This window comes from Mobula hypostoma, chromosome 1 (assembly GCF_963921235.1).
Source record: "Mobula hypostoma chromosome 1, sMobHyp1.1, whole genome shotgun sequence".
NCBI lineage: Eukaryota > Metazoa > Chordata > Chondrichthyes > Myliobatiformes > Myliobatidae > Mobula > Mobula hypostoma.
The window spans coordinates 98,484,551-98,504,758 of NC_086097.1; the positions used below are offsets into that span (position 1 = coordinate 98,484,551).

General features: G+C 41.7%; 1 protein-coding gene across 3 annotated transcripts in view; it reads left to right on the forward strand.

Moving 5' to 3' along the window:
• ino80 (INO80 complex ATPase subunit) overlaps positions 1-20,208 on the forward strand; it is a 254,901-nt gene that overhangs the window by 142,941 nt on the left and 91,752 nt on the right. For all 3 annotated transcript variants that reach the window (XM_063053383.1, XM_063053403.1, XM_063053393.1), the window contains exon 26: positions 13,800-14,025. In XM_063053383.1, the coding sequence (XP_062909453.1) occupies positions 13,800-14,025 (226 nt within the window). The remainder of the gene's footprint in view (positions 1-13,799; positions 14,026-20,208) is intronic.

Consider the following 20,208-nt stretch of genomic DNA (forward strand, 5'->3'; position numbering starts at 1 on the left):
CCCAGTAGAGTTATTGACCCCTTCTTGTTTCTAACTTCCACCCACAGAGACTCAATAGACAATCCCTCCGTGATTTCCTCCTTTTCGCAGCGGTGGCACTATCTCTGATCAGCAGTGCCATGCCCCCACCTCTTTTGCCTCCCTCCCTGTCCTTTCTGAAACATCTAAAACCTGGTACTCTTAAGTAGCCATTCCTGCCCCTGAGCCATCCAAATCTCTGTAAGTATAATGGTTTAATTAAATGGCTGAATTAAACATCTTAGTATTTTCTTATGAAACAGGAGGGGGCCATGCAGCTCAACCAGTCTTTCTGCCTTGCTGGCTTTTAGACCTCATTTTCCCACTAATTTTTTTTCTGTAATCTATTCCCATCAATAGCAGGGAAATTCCTTTCGGAATCAGATATAATATTACTGGCATATGTCATAAAATTTGTTTTTTGGCAGCAGTACATTGCAGTTCTTAACAATAAAAACTATAAACGATAGTAAGTCTATATAAAAGAAAATTAAATCAAATAAGAAGTGTAAAAAAGGAAAAAAATACTGAGGTAGTGTTCATTGTCCATTCAGAAATCTGGCAGAGGAGGTGGAAGCTGTTCCTGAAACATTGAGTGTGTTTCTTCAAGCTCCTGTACCTCTTTGATGGTAGCAATAAGAAAAGGGCAAGTACTGGGTCCTTATGATGGATGCCACCTTTTTGAAGCATCACCTTTTTGAAAGTGTCCTGAATGCTGGTGAGCCTAGTGTCCTTGATAGAGCTGGCTGTGTTTACAGCTGTGCAGCGCTGCCTCCGTACCAGACAGTATTGCAATCATGGTACATCCAGAGAAACTTGCAAGTGTCTTTGGTGACATGCCTCAATTCTCTTCAAACTTTGAATGAAATGTAGCCACTGTTGTGCCTCCTTTATAATTGCATCAATATGTTGGATCGAGGATAGATCCTCTGAGATATTGACACCCGGGAACTTGAAACTGCTCACCCTTTCCTCCTGTTACCCCTCAATGAGGACTGGTGTGTTTAACTTCCCCTTTTTGTAGTCCACAATCATTTCCTTGGTCTTACTGATTGTTCCTGCAACACCACTCAACCAGCTGATCTATTGCTCCTGTATGCCTCCACATCACCATCTTAAATTCTGCCAACAATAGTTGCATCGTCAACAAATTTATAGATGGCGTTTGAGCTTGACTAGCCACGCAGTTGTGGGTGTGGAGAGAGTAGAGCAGTAGGCTAAACACACATCTTTGAGATGCACCCGTGTTGGTTGTCAGCAAGGAGCAGATGGTATTTCCGATCTGCACAGACAGTGATCAACTAGTCAGGAAATTAAGGATCCATTTGCAGACAGAGCTACAGAGGCCAGGACTTGGAGCTTGTTGATTTGAACTGAGGGTATGATTGTGTTAAACGCTGATTAGTAAATAGCAGCTTGAGGTCAATATTTCTATTGTCCAGGTGATCCAAGGACGAGTGGAGAGCCAGTGAGATTGAATCCACTGTAGACCTATTGTGGTGGTTGGCAAATTGTATTGGGTTCAGGTCCTTGAATAAGCAGGAGTTGATTCTAGCCACAACCAGTCTCTCAAAGCACTTTACTGTAGACGTGAATATCACTGGGTGATAGTCATAGAGGCAGCTCACCCTGCTGTACTTGGGTACTGGTGTGATTATCACCCTTTTGAAATAAGTGCCAATCTCTGACTGCAACAGTGAAGGATTGACGATGTTCTTCAACACTGCCCTTTGGTCATGGGCACATGAAAACTCTGCAACTTAATAAAAAAACATCAGAGGTTGGGGTTGTAATTGAGTGGCTGGATCTGTGAGGAAGCAGCTGCATCTGAATAAGTGATTAAAGGAAATGGTTATTTACAGTCACAAAATGATTAATGCACCTGTGTGAGGCTGTAACGCAACAAAATTGTGTATACTTTCTTTTACTTATAGTAACATTCCAGAAATGGTTATAATGATGGTAAATTTGGATGGAGGAACTTGGGAAAAATACTTGGTGGAGATGCTGAGCAAACTGGGAGCAAGAGGCTGTCAGATCCCCAGGTCCTTATGGACTTAATCCTAAGGTTTTAAAAGGGGGGATTAGTGAGATGATTGATGTGTGGTTTTAATTTTTTTTAATTTTCTAGTTCTGGAGAAAAAGTAAATGTCAGTCCTTTAAAAATGTCATTTCTTCAGCAGTTGAACGGGGCACGACTGCGCAAGCGCGTGAAAGTCGGACCGTGGGGCAATGGGAGAGTTAAAAAGCCAGCAGATTGAGAAGGGTCGGTCATTTCTTTGGTGGTTGAATGGGGCACGACTGCGCAAGCGCGTGAAAGTCGGACCGTAAGGCAGCGGGAGAGTTAAAAAGCGGGCAGATTGAGAAAGGTCGGTTCTTTCTTTGGCGGTTGAACGGGGCACGACTGCGCAAGCGTGTGAAAGTCAGACTGTGAGGCAGTGGGTGAGTTTAAAACTGAGCAGATTAACGGAGCGGGCGACGGAGTAGTGGGAGACAGTAGGAAAGCTTTGACAATCAGAGGCTGAGGACGAGCTTCACTCCAAGTGAGGTAAGGCTGGGTAAGTTCCTTTAATTAATTTAATTACCTTAAGAGTAGGTAATGGAGGCAGCAGTTAGGGCAGTTGAGCGCTCCGTTTGCATTATGCAGGAAGTCAGGGCGAGCACAATTGTCCCAGATGACTACACCTGTAAAAGGTGCATCCAGCTGCAACTCCTGACAAACCGAGTTAGGGAACTGGAGCTGGATGAACTTTGGATCATTCAGGAGGCAGAGGCAGAAATAAACAGGAGTTGCAGAGAGATAGTCACCCCGAAGAGACAGGAGACAGGTAGCTGAGTGACTGTCAGGAGAGGGAAGGGGAAGAGACAGAATGAGCAGAACACCCCTGTGGCCGTTCCCACCAATAATAAGTATATCATTTTGGATACTGTTGATGGGGACGACCTACCAGGGACAAGTTGTAGTGGTTGCATCTCTGGCACCAAGACTGGACCCTCAGCTCAGAAGGCAAGGAGGGAAAAGAGAAGAGCAGTAGTGATAGGGGATTCGATAGTTAGGGGGACAGATAAGAGGTTCTGTGGAAGAGATTGAGAATCCCGGGTGGTCTGTTGCCTCCCTGATTCCAAGGTCTGCGATACCTTGGATCAAGTTCTCAAAATTCTCAAGAGGGAGGGTGAGCAGCCAGATGTCATGGTCCATGTAGGGACCAATGAATGTAGGGAGGAAGAGTGAGGAGGTCCTGAAAGGTGAGTTTAGGGAGTTAGGCGCCAAGTTGAAGGACAGGACCTCCAGGATAGCAATCTCAGGAGTGCTACCAGTGCCACGTGCAGGCAGGTTTAGAAATAGTAAGGTAGAGCAGATCAACACGTGGCTGAAGACATGGTGCAGGAAGGAGGGCTTCAGATTTATAGATAATTGGGCAGTTTTCCAGGGAAGGTGGGGCCTGTTCCAGAGGTATGGTTTACATCTGAACTGGAGGGGGACAAATATTTTTGCAGGTAGGTTTGCTAGAGAGGCTTCAGTGGATTTAAACTAGATACAAGGGGGGAGGGGAACCAGAGCGTAGGAACAGATGTAGGGGAGAAGGAAGGAAAAGGAGATAGTAAAGTTGTTTGCACTGTTAATGATAAACAGAGAGTAAGAGGTGGAAATTTTCTTAAATGCATTTATTTTAATGCTATGAGCAGTGTAAGAAAGGTGGAAGAGTTTAGAGCATGGATTGATACCTGGAAGTATGATGATGTAGCTATTAGTGAAACATGGTTGCAGGAGAGGTGTGATTGGCAACTAAATATTCCTGGATTTTGCTGTTTCAGGTGTGATAGAATCGGAGGGACAAGAGGGGGAGGTGTTGCATTGCTTGTCAGAGAAAATATTACAGCGGTGCTCTGGCAGGATAGATTAGAGGGCTCATCTAGGGAGGCTATTTGGGTGGAATTGAGGAATGGGAAAGGTGTAGTAACACTTATAGGGGTGTATCATAGACCACCTAATGGGGAGCGAGAATTGGAGGAGCAAATTTGTAAGGAAATGGCAGATATTTGTAGTAAGCACAAGGTTGTGATTGTTGGATATTTTAATTTTCCACACATAGACTGGGAAGCCCGTACTGTAAAAGGGCTGGATGGTTTGGAGTTTGTAAAATGTGTGCAGGATAGTTTTTTGCAGCAATACATAGAGATACCAACTAGAGAAGGGGCAGTTTTGGATCTCCTGTTAGGGAATGAGATGGGTCAGGTGACAGAGGTTTGTGTTGGGGAGCACTTCAGATCCAGTGATCACAATGCCATTAGTTTCAATATAATGATGGAGAAGGATAGGTCTGGACCCAGGGTTGAGATTTTTGATTGGAGAAAGGCTAACTTTAAGGAGATGCAAAAGGATTTCGAAGGAGTGGATTGGGGCAATTTGTTTTATGGGAAGGATGTAATAGAGAAATAGAGGTCATTTAAAGGTGAAATTTTGAGGGTACAGAATCTTTATGTTCCTGTTAGTTTGAAAGGAAGGGTTAAAAGTTTGAGAGAGCCATGGTTTTCAAGGGATATTGGAAACTGGGTTTGGAAAAAGAGAGATGTCTACAATAAATATAGGCAACATGGAGTAAATGAGGTGCTCAAGGTTGCTTTGGCAAGTAAGGTTAAAATAAATCCAAAGGATTTCTATATTTATATTAATAGCAAAAGGGTAGTGAGGGATAAAGTTGGTCCCTTAGAGAATCAGAGTGGACAGCTATGTGTGGAACCAAAAGAGATGGAGATTTTGAACAATTTCTTTTCTTCGGTATTCAGTAAGGAGAAGGATATTAAATTGTGTAAGGTAAGGGAAACAGGTAGGGAAGTTCTGGAAACAATGATGACTAAAGAAGAGGAAGTATTGGCGCTTTTAATGAATATAAAAGTGGATAAAAGGAGGATTGACGTATTGCTCATGTTGTTCCATTGTTTAAAAAGGGTTCTAAGAGTAAACCTAGCAATTATTGGCCTGTAAGTTTGACGTCAGTGGTGGGTAAATTAATGGAAAGTATTCATAGAGATGGTATATATAATTATCTGGACAGACAGGTTCTAATTAGGAACAGTCAACATGGATTTGTGTGTGGAAGGTCATGTTTGACAAATCTTATTGAATTTTTTGAAGAGGTTACTAGGAAAGTGGACGAGGGTAAAGCGGTGGATGTTATCCATATGGACTTCAGTAAGGCCTTTGACAAAGTTCCATATGGAGGGTTAGTTAGCGAGGTTTGATCGTTAGGTGTTAATATTGAAGTAGTAAAATGGTTTCAACAGTGGCTGGATGGGAGACACCAGAGAGTAGTGGTGGATAACTGTCAGGTTGGAGGCTGCTGACTAGTGGTGTGCTTCAGGGATCTGTACGGGGTCCAATGTTGTTTGTCATATACATTAATGATCTGGATGATGGGATGGTAAATTGGATTAGTAAGTATGCAGATGATACTAAGATAGGTGGCGTTGTGGATAATGAAATAGACTTTCAAAGCTTGGAGAGATTTAGGCCAGTTAGAAGAGTGGGCTGAAAGATGGCAGATGGAGTTTAATGCTGATAAGTGTGAGGTGCTACATTTTGGTAGGACTAATCAAAATAGGACATACGTGGTAAATGGTAGGGCATTGAAGAATGCAGTAGAACAGATGGATCTAGGAATAATGGTGCATGGTTCCCTGAAGGTGGAATCTCATGTGGATAGGGTGGTGAAGAAAGCTTTTGGTATGCTGGCCTTTATAAGTCAAAGCATTGAGTATAAGAGTTGGGATGTAATGTTAAAATTGTACAAGGCATTGGTAAGGCCAAATTTGGAGTATTGTGTACAGTTCTGGTCACTGAATTATAGGAAAGATATCAACAAAATAGAGAGTACAGAGCAGATTTACTAGAATGTTAACACAAAATAATCTGCAGATGCTGGAGTCAAAGCAACACTCACAACACGCAGGAGGAACTCAGCAGGTCGGGCAGCATCGGTGGAAAAGATCGGTCGACATTTCGGGCTGGTCCTGACAAAGGGTTCCGGCCTGAAACGTCGACCGATCTTTTCCACGGATGCTGCCCGACCTGCTGAGTTCCTCTAGCATGTTGTGAGTGTTAGTAGAATGTTACCTGGGTTTCATCTCCTAGGTTACAGAGAAAGGTTGAACAAGTTGGGTCTTTATTCTTTGGAGTGTAGAAGGTTGAGGGGGGACTTGATAGAGGTATTTAAAATTATGAGGGGGATAGATAGAGTTGACGTGGATAGGCTTTTTCCATTGAGAGTAGGGGAGATTCAAACAAGAGGACATGAGTTGAGATTTAAGGGGCAAAAATTTAGGGGTAACATGAGGGGGAACTTCTTTACTCAGAGAGTAGTAGCTGTGTGGAACGAGCTTCCAGTAGAAGTGGTAGAGGAAGGTTCGATTTTGTCATTTAAAGTAAAATTGGATAGCTATATGGACAGGAAAGGAATGGAGGGTTATGGGCTGAGTGCAGGTTGGTGGGACTAGGTGAGAGTAAGCTTTCGGCATGGACTAGAAGGGCCAATATGGCCTGTTCGCGTGCTGTACTTGTTATATAGTTAAAAAGGAGACAAAGCGGTAAACTGCTGGCAAGTTTGCTTCATGTTTGTCGTGGGGAAATTTTTAAAGCTTTATGACAGTACAACAGGGCATTTCAAAACTTTCAGGCCAATCAGAAAAAGCCAATGAAATTTTGTTGAAGAGATTTTATGCTTAGCCAGTTATTGTACTTCAAAGTAACATGGCCTGTGGATGAAAATTAACTGATGAACTAATGCATATAGGCCAATTAGACTTGATAGGCTAAATAATTTCCCTCAATATGAGTACGAAGAAAAATATATTTAATTGCCAAAAGACAGTTGATAAATAGTGAGAGCAAGATGATTTAGTGGGAACATTACTGAAACCATACATATTCATGTTTAGATGACTTGGATGATGACTGAAGGTATTGACGAACATTTTGAGGGACACAAAGATAGGTTTGAAAATAGATTATGAAGTGGACACAAGGAGACAATAAAGGGATATAGAGAGGTTAAGTGAATGGGCAAAGCTCAAAGTAAATTTATCATCAAAATATCCAGTATACAGCCCTGAGATTTGTTTTCTCTACGACAGCTACAAAACAAAGAAAACCATGGAACCCATTCAAAGAAAAAAAAATCCCCTCCTCCCCTTGTGCCAAAAGCAAATTGCACAAACAGCAACAAGAAAAAAAAGAGTGAAAACATTGAATATAAAACACAAAATCAAAGGAGTCCATATTCAGTTCAGCTCAGTGTTAATTATTTGCAGGCTGTGATTCAAATTTATCCAAAATAGCAACAACAAAGTGTGTGGCCAGGAGCCGGCAGTCTAATCCACAAACTGCAGACTTAGAACTTCGGTACCATCCTCCAACAGCATCGAGGGAGAGAGAGACACCATTTGAACGCAGGGACCTTCCTTCAGAAACAGCAAATGGTGGGGGGGGAAGGAGGGTGCAGTGAGAAACAGATGCCTTCCTCAGAAAGCAGTGAGAGAGAGGCTGGCTGACGGCACTGACCATTCACTCGTCTTCTACACTCACCTCAATGTTTTCAATATTCCTCAACGCTTTTATCAGCAAGAAATAGAGTTGATCACGGGCTAGAGTCTGGTGACAGAGACTTTGCGGTCTCGGAGACAGCAAAGAGTCATGTCTCTGAATTCATCATTATTAAATGCAGACTTATCCAGGAATGGATGAAGTGGTTTTACTGTCTCTGAGGGTCTCTTTGTGTTTACAATGCTACCAGCACTGAAACGTGTGAACTAATCAATGATGTGGAGATACCACACTCCTTGCTCCAGTTCATGTCGATCACAGGCTCCAACAGTACCAGAATATTTAAAAGAAAAACATGTGAAAGAAACAGTTTCATGGACCATCTGAAGAATCTCGCCTGTGGTAGCATTTTTGTTGGTGCCATGTTCTTCAGGAATTTGACAAATTGGAGCATAATGGAGGAAATTCTGAAATTAGTCCTTTAAGAAAAGCTCAAATAATTGAGAGTTTGTGGAGCCAAGAGACGCAGAGGATGTCTGATTTGCCAAGGCTAGCTTGCAGGTGCAAGAGTAATGGGTAAACTTAGTTATAACTTGTTACTAAAGGAGTGCAATATGACACATTATGCTTCAGTTTTGCTGAACATGGTTGAGACCACATCAAGAGTATTATATTTGATGTTGTATAAAGAAGGATGCATATGTATCAAAAGCAACCTAAAGAACTTAATTGAGCATGGAATGAGTGTTCTAGTTATGTGGCAAGGGTAGGTTTGTAATCACTGGAGTTTAGAACAATGTAGGTTGGGGGGTGAGCTCATCCATTACCTTGCTGAGGATGCATTCCCAGAAGTTAAAGCACCCTCTGAATTGGCACTAAAAGAGATCACTATAATCATTCAGAGGGAATTATTACTGTACATGGAACCTGACATGATCTCCTATTCTACCTGCTGACACTCCTGTGCTTGGACCTTCGTAAAAACCCTTGCCCTCCCTATTTCTGCATGTCCTTGTGCTGATCATGTGATGAGAGTTACTACAATCCCTGCTGCTAAGCTAAGAACCCCATGGCCCAGATTGGAATGGCTGCCTGTGGTAAATGTTGGTGTCTGGCAAACTAGGATGAGTGGTGTGGCCACTCAGTGCTGAGATGTGGGGCTTTGGTCTGCACATGTGAGCATGAATCATTGTTTGGAATTGGCAGCACTTACCATCTGTGCTAACAGGGTCCCAGGCTGCTGCCATACTTTTTCATTTCAATTTTTTTCCTCCTCTCTTTAGCTGCACCATTGAGCTTGTTACCATAGAGGAATGTCTGGGTTGAGGAAAGCTGAGCAGCCAAAGAAAGGAGGGTATGTAGCAGCTTCCATTTAGTCCAGTGGGTGGTAATGTGGAAGATTGGGCAGTCTTGTCAACACTGCACATCTGCTAACAGTTACCAGCAATGGCCCATTTTCTGAGCATTACATTTTGGCACTGAGAGCCACACTGTCCCTGATTCATCACTGCAGGAATGCCAGCAGAGGACAGTGATTCATATCAGGTTCTTGGCAGAGCAGTGGGCATTGCAGTGCTTCATGCCAGACTCCTGGCATAGTTGTGGGCAGCTCAACCAAATGAATCTGTTTGGACTGGAGGACCAAGATTGAGCTTTGTAGGCTGCCAATGCAATGAAATTACTGACATCTCAAATGTGTAAACTTGTGCAATGCAATTGTTTTTAACTCCTGTATTGGTCACTGTCTGCAGTGCTTGATACTAATTACAATATTTGCAGTGAAATTGTCGTGGTATGTTGTTTTGCAGTAAATGGAAACTGGAACAATACAGTGGATTCTGGTTAATTGTGGTAGCTGCTTATATGGGATAACTCTTAAAGGACAAAAACAAATTGAGAAAAACCCGAGATTCCCTTTGTTTATTTGGGACACTATGCTGCTTAATTGGGACAGGAGACTGTTTCTAACTCACATTAGTTGAGTGCACTTGTACTGCACCATACTTAGAGGGAACAATTTTTAAATAACATTAATTTGTGTTTGTGTTCAAAAAGCAGTGATTTTTTTTGTCACAAGGAGTTGACAAGAAATAAGCAGTAAGACAATTCAGAACTGTTCGGTTCACTGCAATTTCAAGCATTTTGACTTGGAGGTGCCGGAAATTGCTGGGAATGAAATGAAACAGTTTCACTACTTCAAGTTAGGAACTATAAAGAATTTGAAGATATCAACAATCATCTTGAATGGTACAAGGAAAATGAAGATTAGGAAGATGCAATCATTGAAAGCATTGTGTATGAAGGCAGTCCATTATCTGCATTAGGTGTCTGCTCTGATTTTGTTAATTTACAGTCAATCAAAAGAACACTTACGCTGGTTGAATTTAGGAACTAATACAGTTTTATATTTCTGTGGTAGTATTGGTAGTGTTCTAATTTATTCTGTATTTCATTTAAGTACATAATTTAACTTTTTCCATAAAACTTCTGCTAATTGGGGAACCGCTTAATTGTCAAAATGTATTGGTCATGATGTGTCCCAGTTAACCAGAATCCACTCTATATTGTACAGTAAGTACTGTTAATTGTACATTACTATTTGTGTAGTAAAGTTGATGCTGTGTCTGTGATAGTAAATGTAGTGAAGCTGAACCCATGTACTATATTGATTAATAAAAGTTATATTTGGTGTATTATCCCTCCTAGTGAGATTTACACAAATTGGTAAATTTATCTCTAAGATCATGCAAGTCAAGTCTGTGGGTCTTGTCAAATGTATTCAGGGACTTATCCTCAACCGGATAAGTATGCTGCAGTTGTTAATGACTTCATTAAAACCTGTGTGGATGAGTATACACTTGCGAAAACTTGCTGTACATTCCCAAAGCAAAATCCTTGGATGAACCAGGACGTATGTTGTCTGCTGAAGGCTAGATATGTGGAATTTAAGTCTGGTGACCCAGGTCTGTACAAGAAAACGAGGAATGACTTGCGGAGGGCTATTTCAAGAGTGAAGAGACAATCCTGAACGAGGTTGGAGGCAACAATGGATGCATGTCAACTCTGGCAGGGTTTGCAAGGTATTACTTCTTACAAAGTGATACCCAATAGCATGAATGGCAGCGATGTTTCACTACCAGATGAGCTCAACGCCTTCTATGTCTGATTTGAAAGGGAGAATGTAACTATAGCTGTGAAGTTCCCTATTGCACCTGGTGACCCTGTGATCTCTGTCTTGGCCGATGTTAGGCTGTTTTTAAGGAGGGTGAATCCCTTGCAAGGTGGCAGGCCCTGATGGAGTACCTGGTCAGGCTCTTGAAAGCTTATACCAACCAACTGACGGGAGTATTCAAGGACATTTTCAACTTCTCACTGCTATGGTTAGAAGTTCCCACCTGCTCAGGAAGGCAACAGTTATACCTGTGCCTAAGAAGAGTAGTATGAGCTGCCTTAATGATTATTGCTTTGAAAGGTTGGTCATGGCTAGAATGGACTCCTGCCTCAGTGAGGACCTGAACCCACTGTAATTTGCCTACTGCCAAAATAGGTCTACAGCAGATGCAATCTTAATGGCTCTTCATAGGGCCTTGGATCACCTGGATAATACAGAGACCTATGTCAGGATGTTGTTTGTTAACTTTAGCTCAGCATTTAACACAATTATTCCTACAGTCCTGTCGATAAGCTACAAAACCAGGACCTCAGGACCTCTGTACCTCCCTTTGCAATTGGATCTTTGACTCCTTAACCGGAAGACCACAATCTTGGTGCGGATTTGTGACAATATCTCCTCCTCGCTGACGATCAACACTGGAATACCTCAAGGATGTGTTCTAAACCCACTGCTATACTCCCTCTACACCCATGACTGTGTGGCTATGCACAGCTCAAATACCATTGATAAATTTGCTGATGATGTAAGCATTGTTGGTAGAAAATCAGATGAAGATGAGAGGATGTAGAGGAGTAATTTATACCAGCTGGTTGAGTGGTGTTGCAGCAAAAAGCCTTGCACTCAATGTCAGTAAGATGAAAAAGTTGATTGTGGACTTCAGGAAGGGTAAGACAAGGGAACACAAACCGATCCTCCTAGAGGGATCAGAAGTGGAGGGAGTGAGCAATTTCAGATTCCTGGGTGTCAAGATCTGAGGATCTAGCCTGGTTCCAACAGGTTGATACAGCTATAAAGAAGGCAAAACAGCGGCTATATTTCATCTGGAGCTTGAAGAGATTTGGCTTGTCAACTAAAACACTCAAACTTCTATAGATGTATCATGGAGAGCATTCTGCCAGACTGCATCACTGTCTGCTTTGGGGGTGTGGGGCAAGGTTGCTACTGCACAGGACCGAAAAAAAGCTACAGAAAGTTGTAAAATTAGTCAGCTCCATCTTGGGTACTAGCCTCCGTAGTACCCAAGACAACTTCAAGGAGGAGTGCCTCAAAGATAACAGCCATTATTAAGGACCCCCATAACCCAGGGCATGCCCTCTTCTCATTGTGACCGTCAAGAAGGAGGTGCAGAAGCCTGAAGGCACACACTCAATGATTCAGGAACAGCTTCTTCCCCCTCTGCTATACAATTCCTAAATGGACATTGAATCCAAGAACACTGCCTCACTTTCTGTATATGTGTGTATATATTTCTTGTGTGTTTGCACTGTTTTTAATCTATTCAATGTATAAATATACTTTAATTTATCTTTATTTTCTTTCTATATTATGCATTGCATTGTATGCTGCTGCTGAGTTAACAAATTTCATGACACATGCCAATGATAGTAAACGTGATTCTAACTCTGTGCTTACTGAGACTGACATAAGTTGCAGTATTTTAATGTGGTATGTATGTCAAGAGCTTGAAATTTAGTAGTTAATGACATAATTGAAAGTCATACTGAAGGTATTGATAAGCAAGTTATTAGTGGATAAGTGTATCCAAAAATAAAAACCAGGGTTGATTGAATTGCTCTGTTTTTAAAGATTTCCTGCATTTGGCATTTGAACATGTTGAACTGCATAAAAGGAGCCTGTGCAGGAGACGGTTCCTGTGGCTTTGTACTAAGCCAATCACCAACCTCGTCAAAGGCTATTGGCTGCACAAAACCTGCCCAATATCAGATGTTTCAATTCTTCAGCAGGCTGCATTCCAAGGTTAGAACTGCCTGCTGAAGGATTCACTGGTGCAAAGATATAGGGAAGGAGCAGATTTAAAATTTAAATCCCGTCCCCTCTGCACACTGATGTACTGCAAACCTCTGGTCATGTATGTTGAGAAGAAATTGATGTAAAGCTGAATCTTGAAAATAAGTAGAAGGATCTTGTGCTGTTATGACAACAAGATGATAAAGTATAGCATGGTTGTAAATTTTGTGAATAATGTTTTTTTTCTTGGAAAGAAAAACGTGAGGAGCTGTGGTAAAGTTATTTTATTGTTCCCCCAAATGCCCACTGAACATAGCAGACGATCAAGTGTTCAATAGTAAAGCCAATTAAGTGCTTCGTGTCATTGACATTGAAAATGAAATAAAACAAATGTATGATCTTATTCCTTCAGATTGTTCATAATGGTAGAGTTGTTTTTTTTTGAAGATTTCCATTTTTTTTTTCTAATTCTTGTCTTTTTTCTTTGCTAATTTCACTTTCTTAGACTTGGCCTGTTTTAGGAAGGCTTCTTCAACATGATAGGGTGCGACTCTGTTCATGCAGATCCTGAAATGAATTGACTCGCTTTGCAAACCCTTGAACTGTAACTGAGCAGCTATTTTCATTCACTGCTGATCATTGTGTTGGGCACGTGGCCAAGTGGTTAAGGTGTTCATCTAGTTACCTCAAGGTCGCTAATTCGACCCTCAGCTGTGGCAGCGTGTTTGTGCCCTTGAGCAAGGCACTTAATCACACATTGCTCTAGTCTGCGAGGAGTGGCGCCCCACACAGGCTTCCAATCTGCGCCTTGTAAGGCATGAAAATGCCCTACGCAGGCCTCTCATGGCCTGAGTCAACGTTCCCCCCCCCCCCCCGCTGACCATTAAATCTGGGTCACTGTGGATTGAGATTGAAAATAACCGAAATGTTAAATGTATTGAGATGAGCACTTTGCAGCATTTTCATGAGCAATGAAGTTGCCTCAGACATAGGCATGTTTGATGCCAAATGTAAAGATCATTCGTCATGAAATTGAAGCTGCATTGTATCAACAGGAGTATTTTCTTGTAAATCTAATCTCTTATTTGTGTAATTCAGGTGACCGCAATCCCACGTGATATCTACTGCTGTGATAGAAGTGCAGAGTATGAGCGTCGACTGATGAGAGAAGGAGGCCAACTCACAGCCAAACAGTGCCTCCTGTATGGAACCCCACAACTAGCACTTAACTGGAAAAATCGGCTATCCTCTTTTTTCCCTGAAGATCCTGGTGGTTTGTTAGCTGTTCAGTTCAGACATGGCTGGTCCTTTATTAGGATCCCTGGTAAGTTGATTGAAGTTTCTTTGTACAATTTTTGGATGACACATGTTAATTGAAGTTGCTGTATTTGAAGAATTTCGGGTTGAACTCTAGGTTTTTAAGCCAAAAAATGTAAATGCAGTAAAGGTGGAATTTGTTTATTCGATTCTGGCCACCTGTAAATTGGTTTCCTTTCCCTCCATACTAGCTAAATTTCAATAACTGGTTACAGTTCTATGGAAGCCTAATCACCCCTTTTACCCTCACGTAGTGTATGTCACATGAAAATCATGTGAGTTTTTACCAATATTTGTACAATCCCCTTTTCCAAAATGCAATAAAAACAAAAATCTGTAATATGTTAATTCACGTGAACCTTTATTTAACTGACAAAAGTACAAAGAAAAGATTTTCAATAGTTTTACTGACCAACTCTATTGTATTTTGTAAACATACACAAATTTAGAATTTGACTGCAACACACTCAACAAAAGTTGGGACAGAGTTAAAATAAGATTGAAAAGTGCACAGAATATTCAAGTAACACTGGTTTGGAAGACTTCACATTAAGCAGGCTAATTGGTAGCAGGTGAGGTATCATGACTGGGTATAAAAGTAGCGTCCATCAAAGGCTCAGTCTTTGCACGCAAGGATGGGTTGTGGCTCACCCCTTTGTGCCAAAATTCGTGAGAGAATTATTAGTCAGTTCAAAAGGAACATTTCTCAATGCAAGATTGCAGAGAATTTAGGTCTTTCAACATCTACAGTACATAATATTGTGAAAAGATTCAGAGAATTCAGAGACATCTCAGTGCGTAAAGGGCAAGGTTGGAAACCGCTGTTGAATGCGCGTGATCTTCGAGCCCTCAGGCGGCACTGCCTAAGAAACCTTCATGCTACTGTGACAATTATAGCCACCTGGGCTCGGGAGTACTTCGGAAAACCATTGACACTCAACACAGTCCATCGCTGCATCCAGAAATGCAACTTGAAACTGTATTACGCAAGGAGGAAGCCATACATCAACTCTATGCAGAAACGCTGGCAAGTTCTCTGGGCCCGAGCTCACCTCAGATGGACCGAAAGACTGTGGAACCGTGTGCTGTGGTCAGATGAGTCCACATTTCAGCTAGTTTTTGGAAAAAACGGGCGTCGAGTTCTCCGTGCCAAAGATGAAAACGACCATCCAGATTGTTATCAGCGAAAGGTGCAAAAGCCAGCATCTGTGATGGTATGGGGATGCATCAGTGCCCACGGCATGGGTGAGTTGCATGTATGTGAAGGTACCATTGACTCTGAGGCGTATATTAGGATTTTAGAGAGACATATGTTGCCATCAAGGCAACGTTTCTTCCCGGGACGTCCATGCTTATTTCAGCAGGACAATGCCAGACCACATTCTGCATGGGCTTCAACAGTGTGGCTTTGTAGACACAGAGTGCGTGTGCTTGTCTGGCCTGCTGCCAGTCCAGATCTATCAGACAATGGAGACCACAGACTGTTGAGCAGCTGAAGTCTTATATCAAGCAAGAATGGACAAAATTACCAATTGCAAATCTACTAGAATTAGTATCCTCAGTTCCAAAATGATTAAAAAGTGTTATTAAAAGGAAAGGTGATGTAACACAATGGTAAACACGCCTCTGTCCCAACTTTTGTGAGTGTGTTGCAGCCATCAAATTCTAAATTTGTATATGTTTACAAAATACAATTAAGTTGGTCCGTAAAACTATTGAAAATCTTTTCTTTGTATTTTTGTCAGTTAAATAAAGGTTCACGTGAATTAACATATCACAGATTTTTGTTTTTATTGCATTTTGGAAAATATCCCAACTTTTCTGGAAATGGGGTTTGTAAAAATGGGTTGTAAAAAGCTTAGACACTTTTAACCTCTATATCCATCCATAATATTGCTGATATACTAATTTCCTGTTATAAGTGAGTGCTCTATATATCTTATGTCAGTGGCCCCCAGGTGGAGAAAAGATAGTGCTTTCATTGAGAAGTGAAATTAGTCTGTGATACTACAAGCCTGCTTAGGTTAGTGCATTTGATTCTTCTGGAGTCATGCCTGTATTGACAAAGTGCATTAATGCTAAAGGTCTCCTGGTTCTGTAGGGGAAAAGCAGCTGAAGAGCCAATCATACGTCTGAAATACGTCAAATATCCTGCTGAATGAACAAAGTGCTATGTATTTGCTGCCTGTAATATTACCCAAAGAAAGGGTCTACTCCCTTCCTTTCCAGTCCTGATGAAGGTCTCGACCTGAAACGTCAACTGTTTGTTCATTTCCGTAGATGCTCCTCCAGTATTTTCTGTGTGTTGCTCTGGATTTCCAACATCTCCAGAATTTCTTGTGCTTGTATATTACCCAATTGATTGGCATGCTCACACTGCCATGTAACTATTGTCTGACGAAAACAGTTTACTCCAGAGCAATAGTACAAAATACAGTACCAGCATTCATACACAGAACAAGACATAGCACATATAAGATGTGAGTAGAATAGTCTCACAAAAAAATATAGTCCAAGACCCTGAGTCCAAGAATGTTGCAGCAGTCTGTAGTCAAACACAATACGGCTTGTCTTCTGCCAAGCGAACACCGGGGGCAGCACAGACTCAAGCTTGGATGCCGCGCCATACCAACTCAATACTTTGGTGGGACTCACCAACTCCAAATCTTGTCTTCTGGGCGGCTGTAAACAGGCCACACTGCAGTTTGACGCCTAGTCCTCACAGCTTCCCCACTGACCGCCCCACCATCCGCCAATAAGTCAGTGACTCGGACTTGCAGCATTTCACATTAACAATGCCCAACAGGGTCTTGTGATCACAAGAAAAGCGACTAAGGTAATTTGTTGATAGATTGCACACCACCTTTGTGTGTGGACTTCACCGAATCCTCTTTGACCCAAGCAGCAGTGTGATCCGCACAAAGTCCAGTGCCAACAAGCAACTCATTGATGGGGTAGGTGTACAGTACTTTAAGTTCTTAATATACAGTAGGGTCTTGAGCTCATTAAAAAAGTATGTTTAAGATTGGTTGGCCCCTTAGCTGCTGTGTCTGAGTGCATTGCCATTTTATCGGAAGCAAACTTGCCTGCTAGATAAATTAATCAGTTGAAGGATGAGCAGACAGTTCGCAAAATATTATCTTAATGATTGACAGGTGTCAGAAACACTGTCCCTCAAAGACTCATGAAGGAAGAAACCTTGACATTTACAAAGTATTTGTGTGAACACTTGAGCTGCGAGTTACAGGGCTGTAGACTTGGCTTGAATATATGAGATAGTTCGAATGACCACCTCCTGGCCATCGATTTATGTGTTATTAATTGCAGTGCGTCATATACAGTTACAAGAAAAAAAAATTGTGAACCCTTTGCAATTACCTGGTGTTCTGCATTAATTACTCATAAAATGTTATCTTTGCATAAGTCACAATAATAGACAAACACGATCTGCCTAAACTAATAACACGCAGATTGTACTTCTCGTCAATACTCAGTATACCATTCAATGAGATGAGATTGGAGGTGTGGGTAGTAGAGGGGCCCTGCCCTATAAAAAATGACCCACAAAGTCGGATTACTGACAGCATATTCTTAAGAAAGGTCTGTTTATGTGCACCATGCCTTGATCAAAATGACTTTTAGAGTACCTTCAAAAAACTGTAGCAATGTGTGATGCTGGAAAAGGCTATAAAAGCATTTCTGAAGACCTGAGTGTTCGTCAGTCCACAGTAAGAGAAATTGTATGCAAATGGAGTAAATTCATTACTGTTGCTACTCTCCCTAGGAGTGAGAGTTAATCAAAGATCACACCAAGAGCACAACGTGGAATGCTGAAGGAGGTGAAAAAGAACCCAAGGGTAACAGCAAAAGATCTGCGGAAATCTCTGGAACTTGCTAAATTTTCTATTAATGTGTCCACTATCAGGAAAGCAATGAACAAGAATGGTGTTTATGGACAAACCCATCGGGAGAAACCATTGCTTTCCAAAAAAAAAATTGCTGTCCATCTCAAGCTTGCAAAAGACCACTCGGATGTTCCACAACACTTCTGGGACAGTGTTCTGTGGATAAATAAGATAAAGGGTGAACTTTTTGGCAGAAATAGATGCCACTATGTTTGTAAGAAAAAGGACACTGCACAGCAACACCAAAACCTCATCCCAATTGTGAAGCATGGTAGAAGGAGCATGATGGGTTGGGGCTGCTTTGCTGCCTCAGGGCCTAGACAGCTTGCAATTGTTGACATAGACATAGACATAGAATAGTACAGCACAGTACAGGCCCTTCAGCCCACATTGTTGTGCCGACCCCTCAAACCCTGCCTCCCATATAATCCCCACCTTAAATTCCTCCATATACTGTCTAGTAGTCTCTTAAATTGCACTAGTGTATCTGCCTCCACCACTGACTCAGGCAGTGTATTCCACGCACCAACCACTCTGAGTAAAAAACCTTTCTCTAATAACCCCCTTGAACTTCCCACCCCTTACCTTAAAGCCATGTCCTCTTGTATTGAGCAGTGGTGCCCTGGGGAAGAGGTGCTGGCTATCCAATCTATCTATTCCTCTTAATATCTTGCATAACTCTATCATGTCTCCTCTCATTCTCCTTCTCTCCAAAGAGTAAACCCCTAGCTCCCTTAATCTCTGATCATAATCCATAATCCATCCAGGCAGCATCCTGCTAAATCTCCTCTGTACCCTTTCCAATGCTTCCTCATCCTTCCTATAGTGAGATGACCAGAACTGGACACAGTACTCCAAGTGTGGCCTAACCAGAGTTTTACAGAGCTGCATCATTACATCGCGACTCTCAAACTCTATCCCTCGACTTATGAAAGCTAATACCCCATAAGCTTTCTTAACTACCCTATCTACCTGTGAGGCAACTTTCAGAGATCTGTGGATGTGTACCCCCAGATCCCTCTGCTCCTCCATACTACCAAGTATCCTGCCATTTCCTTTGTACTCTGCCTTGGAGTTTGTCCTTCCAAAGTGTACCACCTCACACTTCTCCGGGTTGAACTCTCATCTGCCACTTCTCAGCCCACTTCTGCAACCTATCAATGTCTCTCTGCAATCTTTGACAATCCTCTACACTATCTACAACACCACCAACCTTTGTGTCGTCTGCAAACTTGCCAACCCACCCTTCTATCCCCGCATCCAGGTCGTTAATAAAAATCACGAAAAAGTAGAGGTCCCAGAACCAATCCTTGTGGGACACCACTAGTCACAACCCTCCAATCCGGATGTACTCTCTCCAGCACGACCCTCTGCCTTCTTCAGGCAAGCCAATTCTGAATCCACCTGCAAGAGATCTCTAAAATTGACCACATGTAGGGAACAATGAATTCAAAATTTTATTTAGACATTTTTCAAGAGAATGTCAGGGTCCATCACCTGAAGCTCAATGCAAGTTGGATGATGCAACAAGACAGTGATCTAAAAACACAAGAGTAAATCAACAACAAAATGGATTAAGAACAAGGAAGTGTGAGTGACCAAATCAGAGGCTAGACCTGAACCCAATGGAGATGCTGTGGCATGACCTGAAGAGGGCTGTTCATGCAGAGTATCCATGAAATATTGATGAACTGAAACAGTTTTGTATGGAGGAATGGTCTAAAATTGTTTTGCGCCATTGTGCAAGTCTAAGCAGCAACAACTGGAAATGTTTGGTGGAGGTTATTGCTGTTAAAGGAGGTTCTATCAGTTACGAAATACAAGGGTTCACATACATTTGCCAGCCTGGCCTGTGAATGATTACACAATGTGATCAATAAAGACACGAAAAGTTCAATTGTTTGTGTGTTGTTAGTTTAGGCAGATTGTGTTTGTCTATTATTGTGACCAAGATGAAGATCAGACTACATTTTATGAGAAATTAATATAGAAAACCAGGTAATTGCAAATGGGTTAACAAACTTTTTCTTGCAGCTGTATGCAGTGCAAGTCATTTGTGCATCTCTGAATTTCCTACAGGTTGATCAGAACACTGCTGTCAAATATCTTATAGGTTTGATTGCCACACTGTTATCCTGCGAATTGATTTTGATTTTTGTCAGCTTTCTAGGGTGATGCACATAGTGTAAAAAATTGTAAACACTGGATCTGCAGTATAATTTCAGAATACTAATAATACTTGGTCAGGTGTTATCTATGGGGAGAGACAGAGTTGATATTTATTT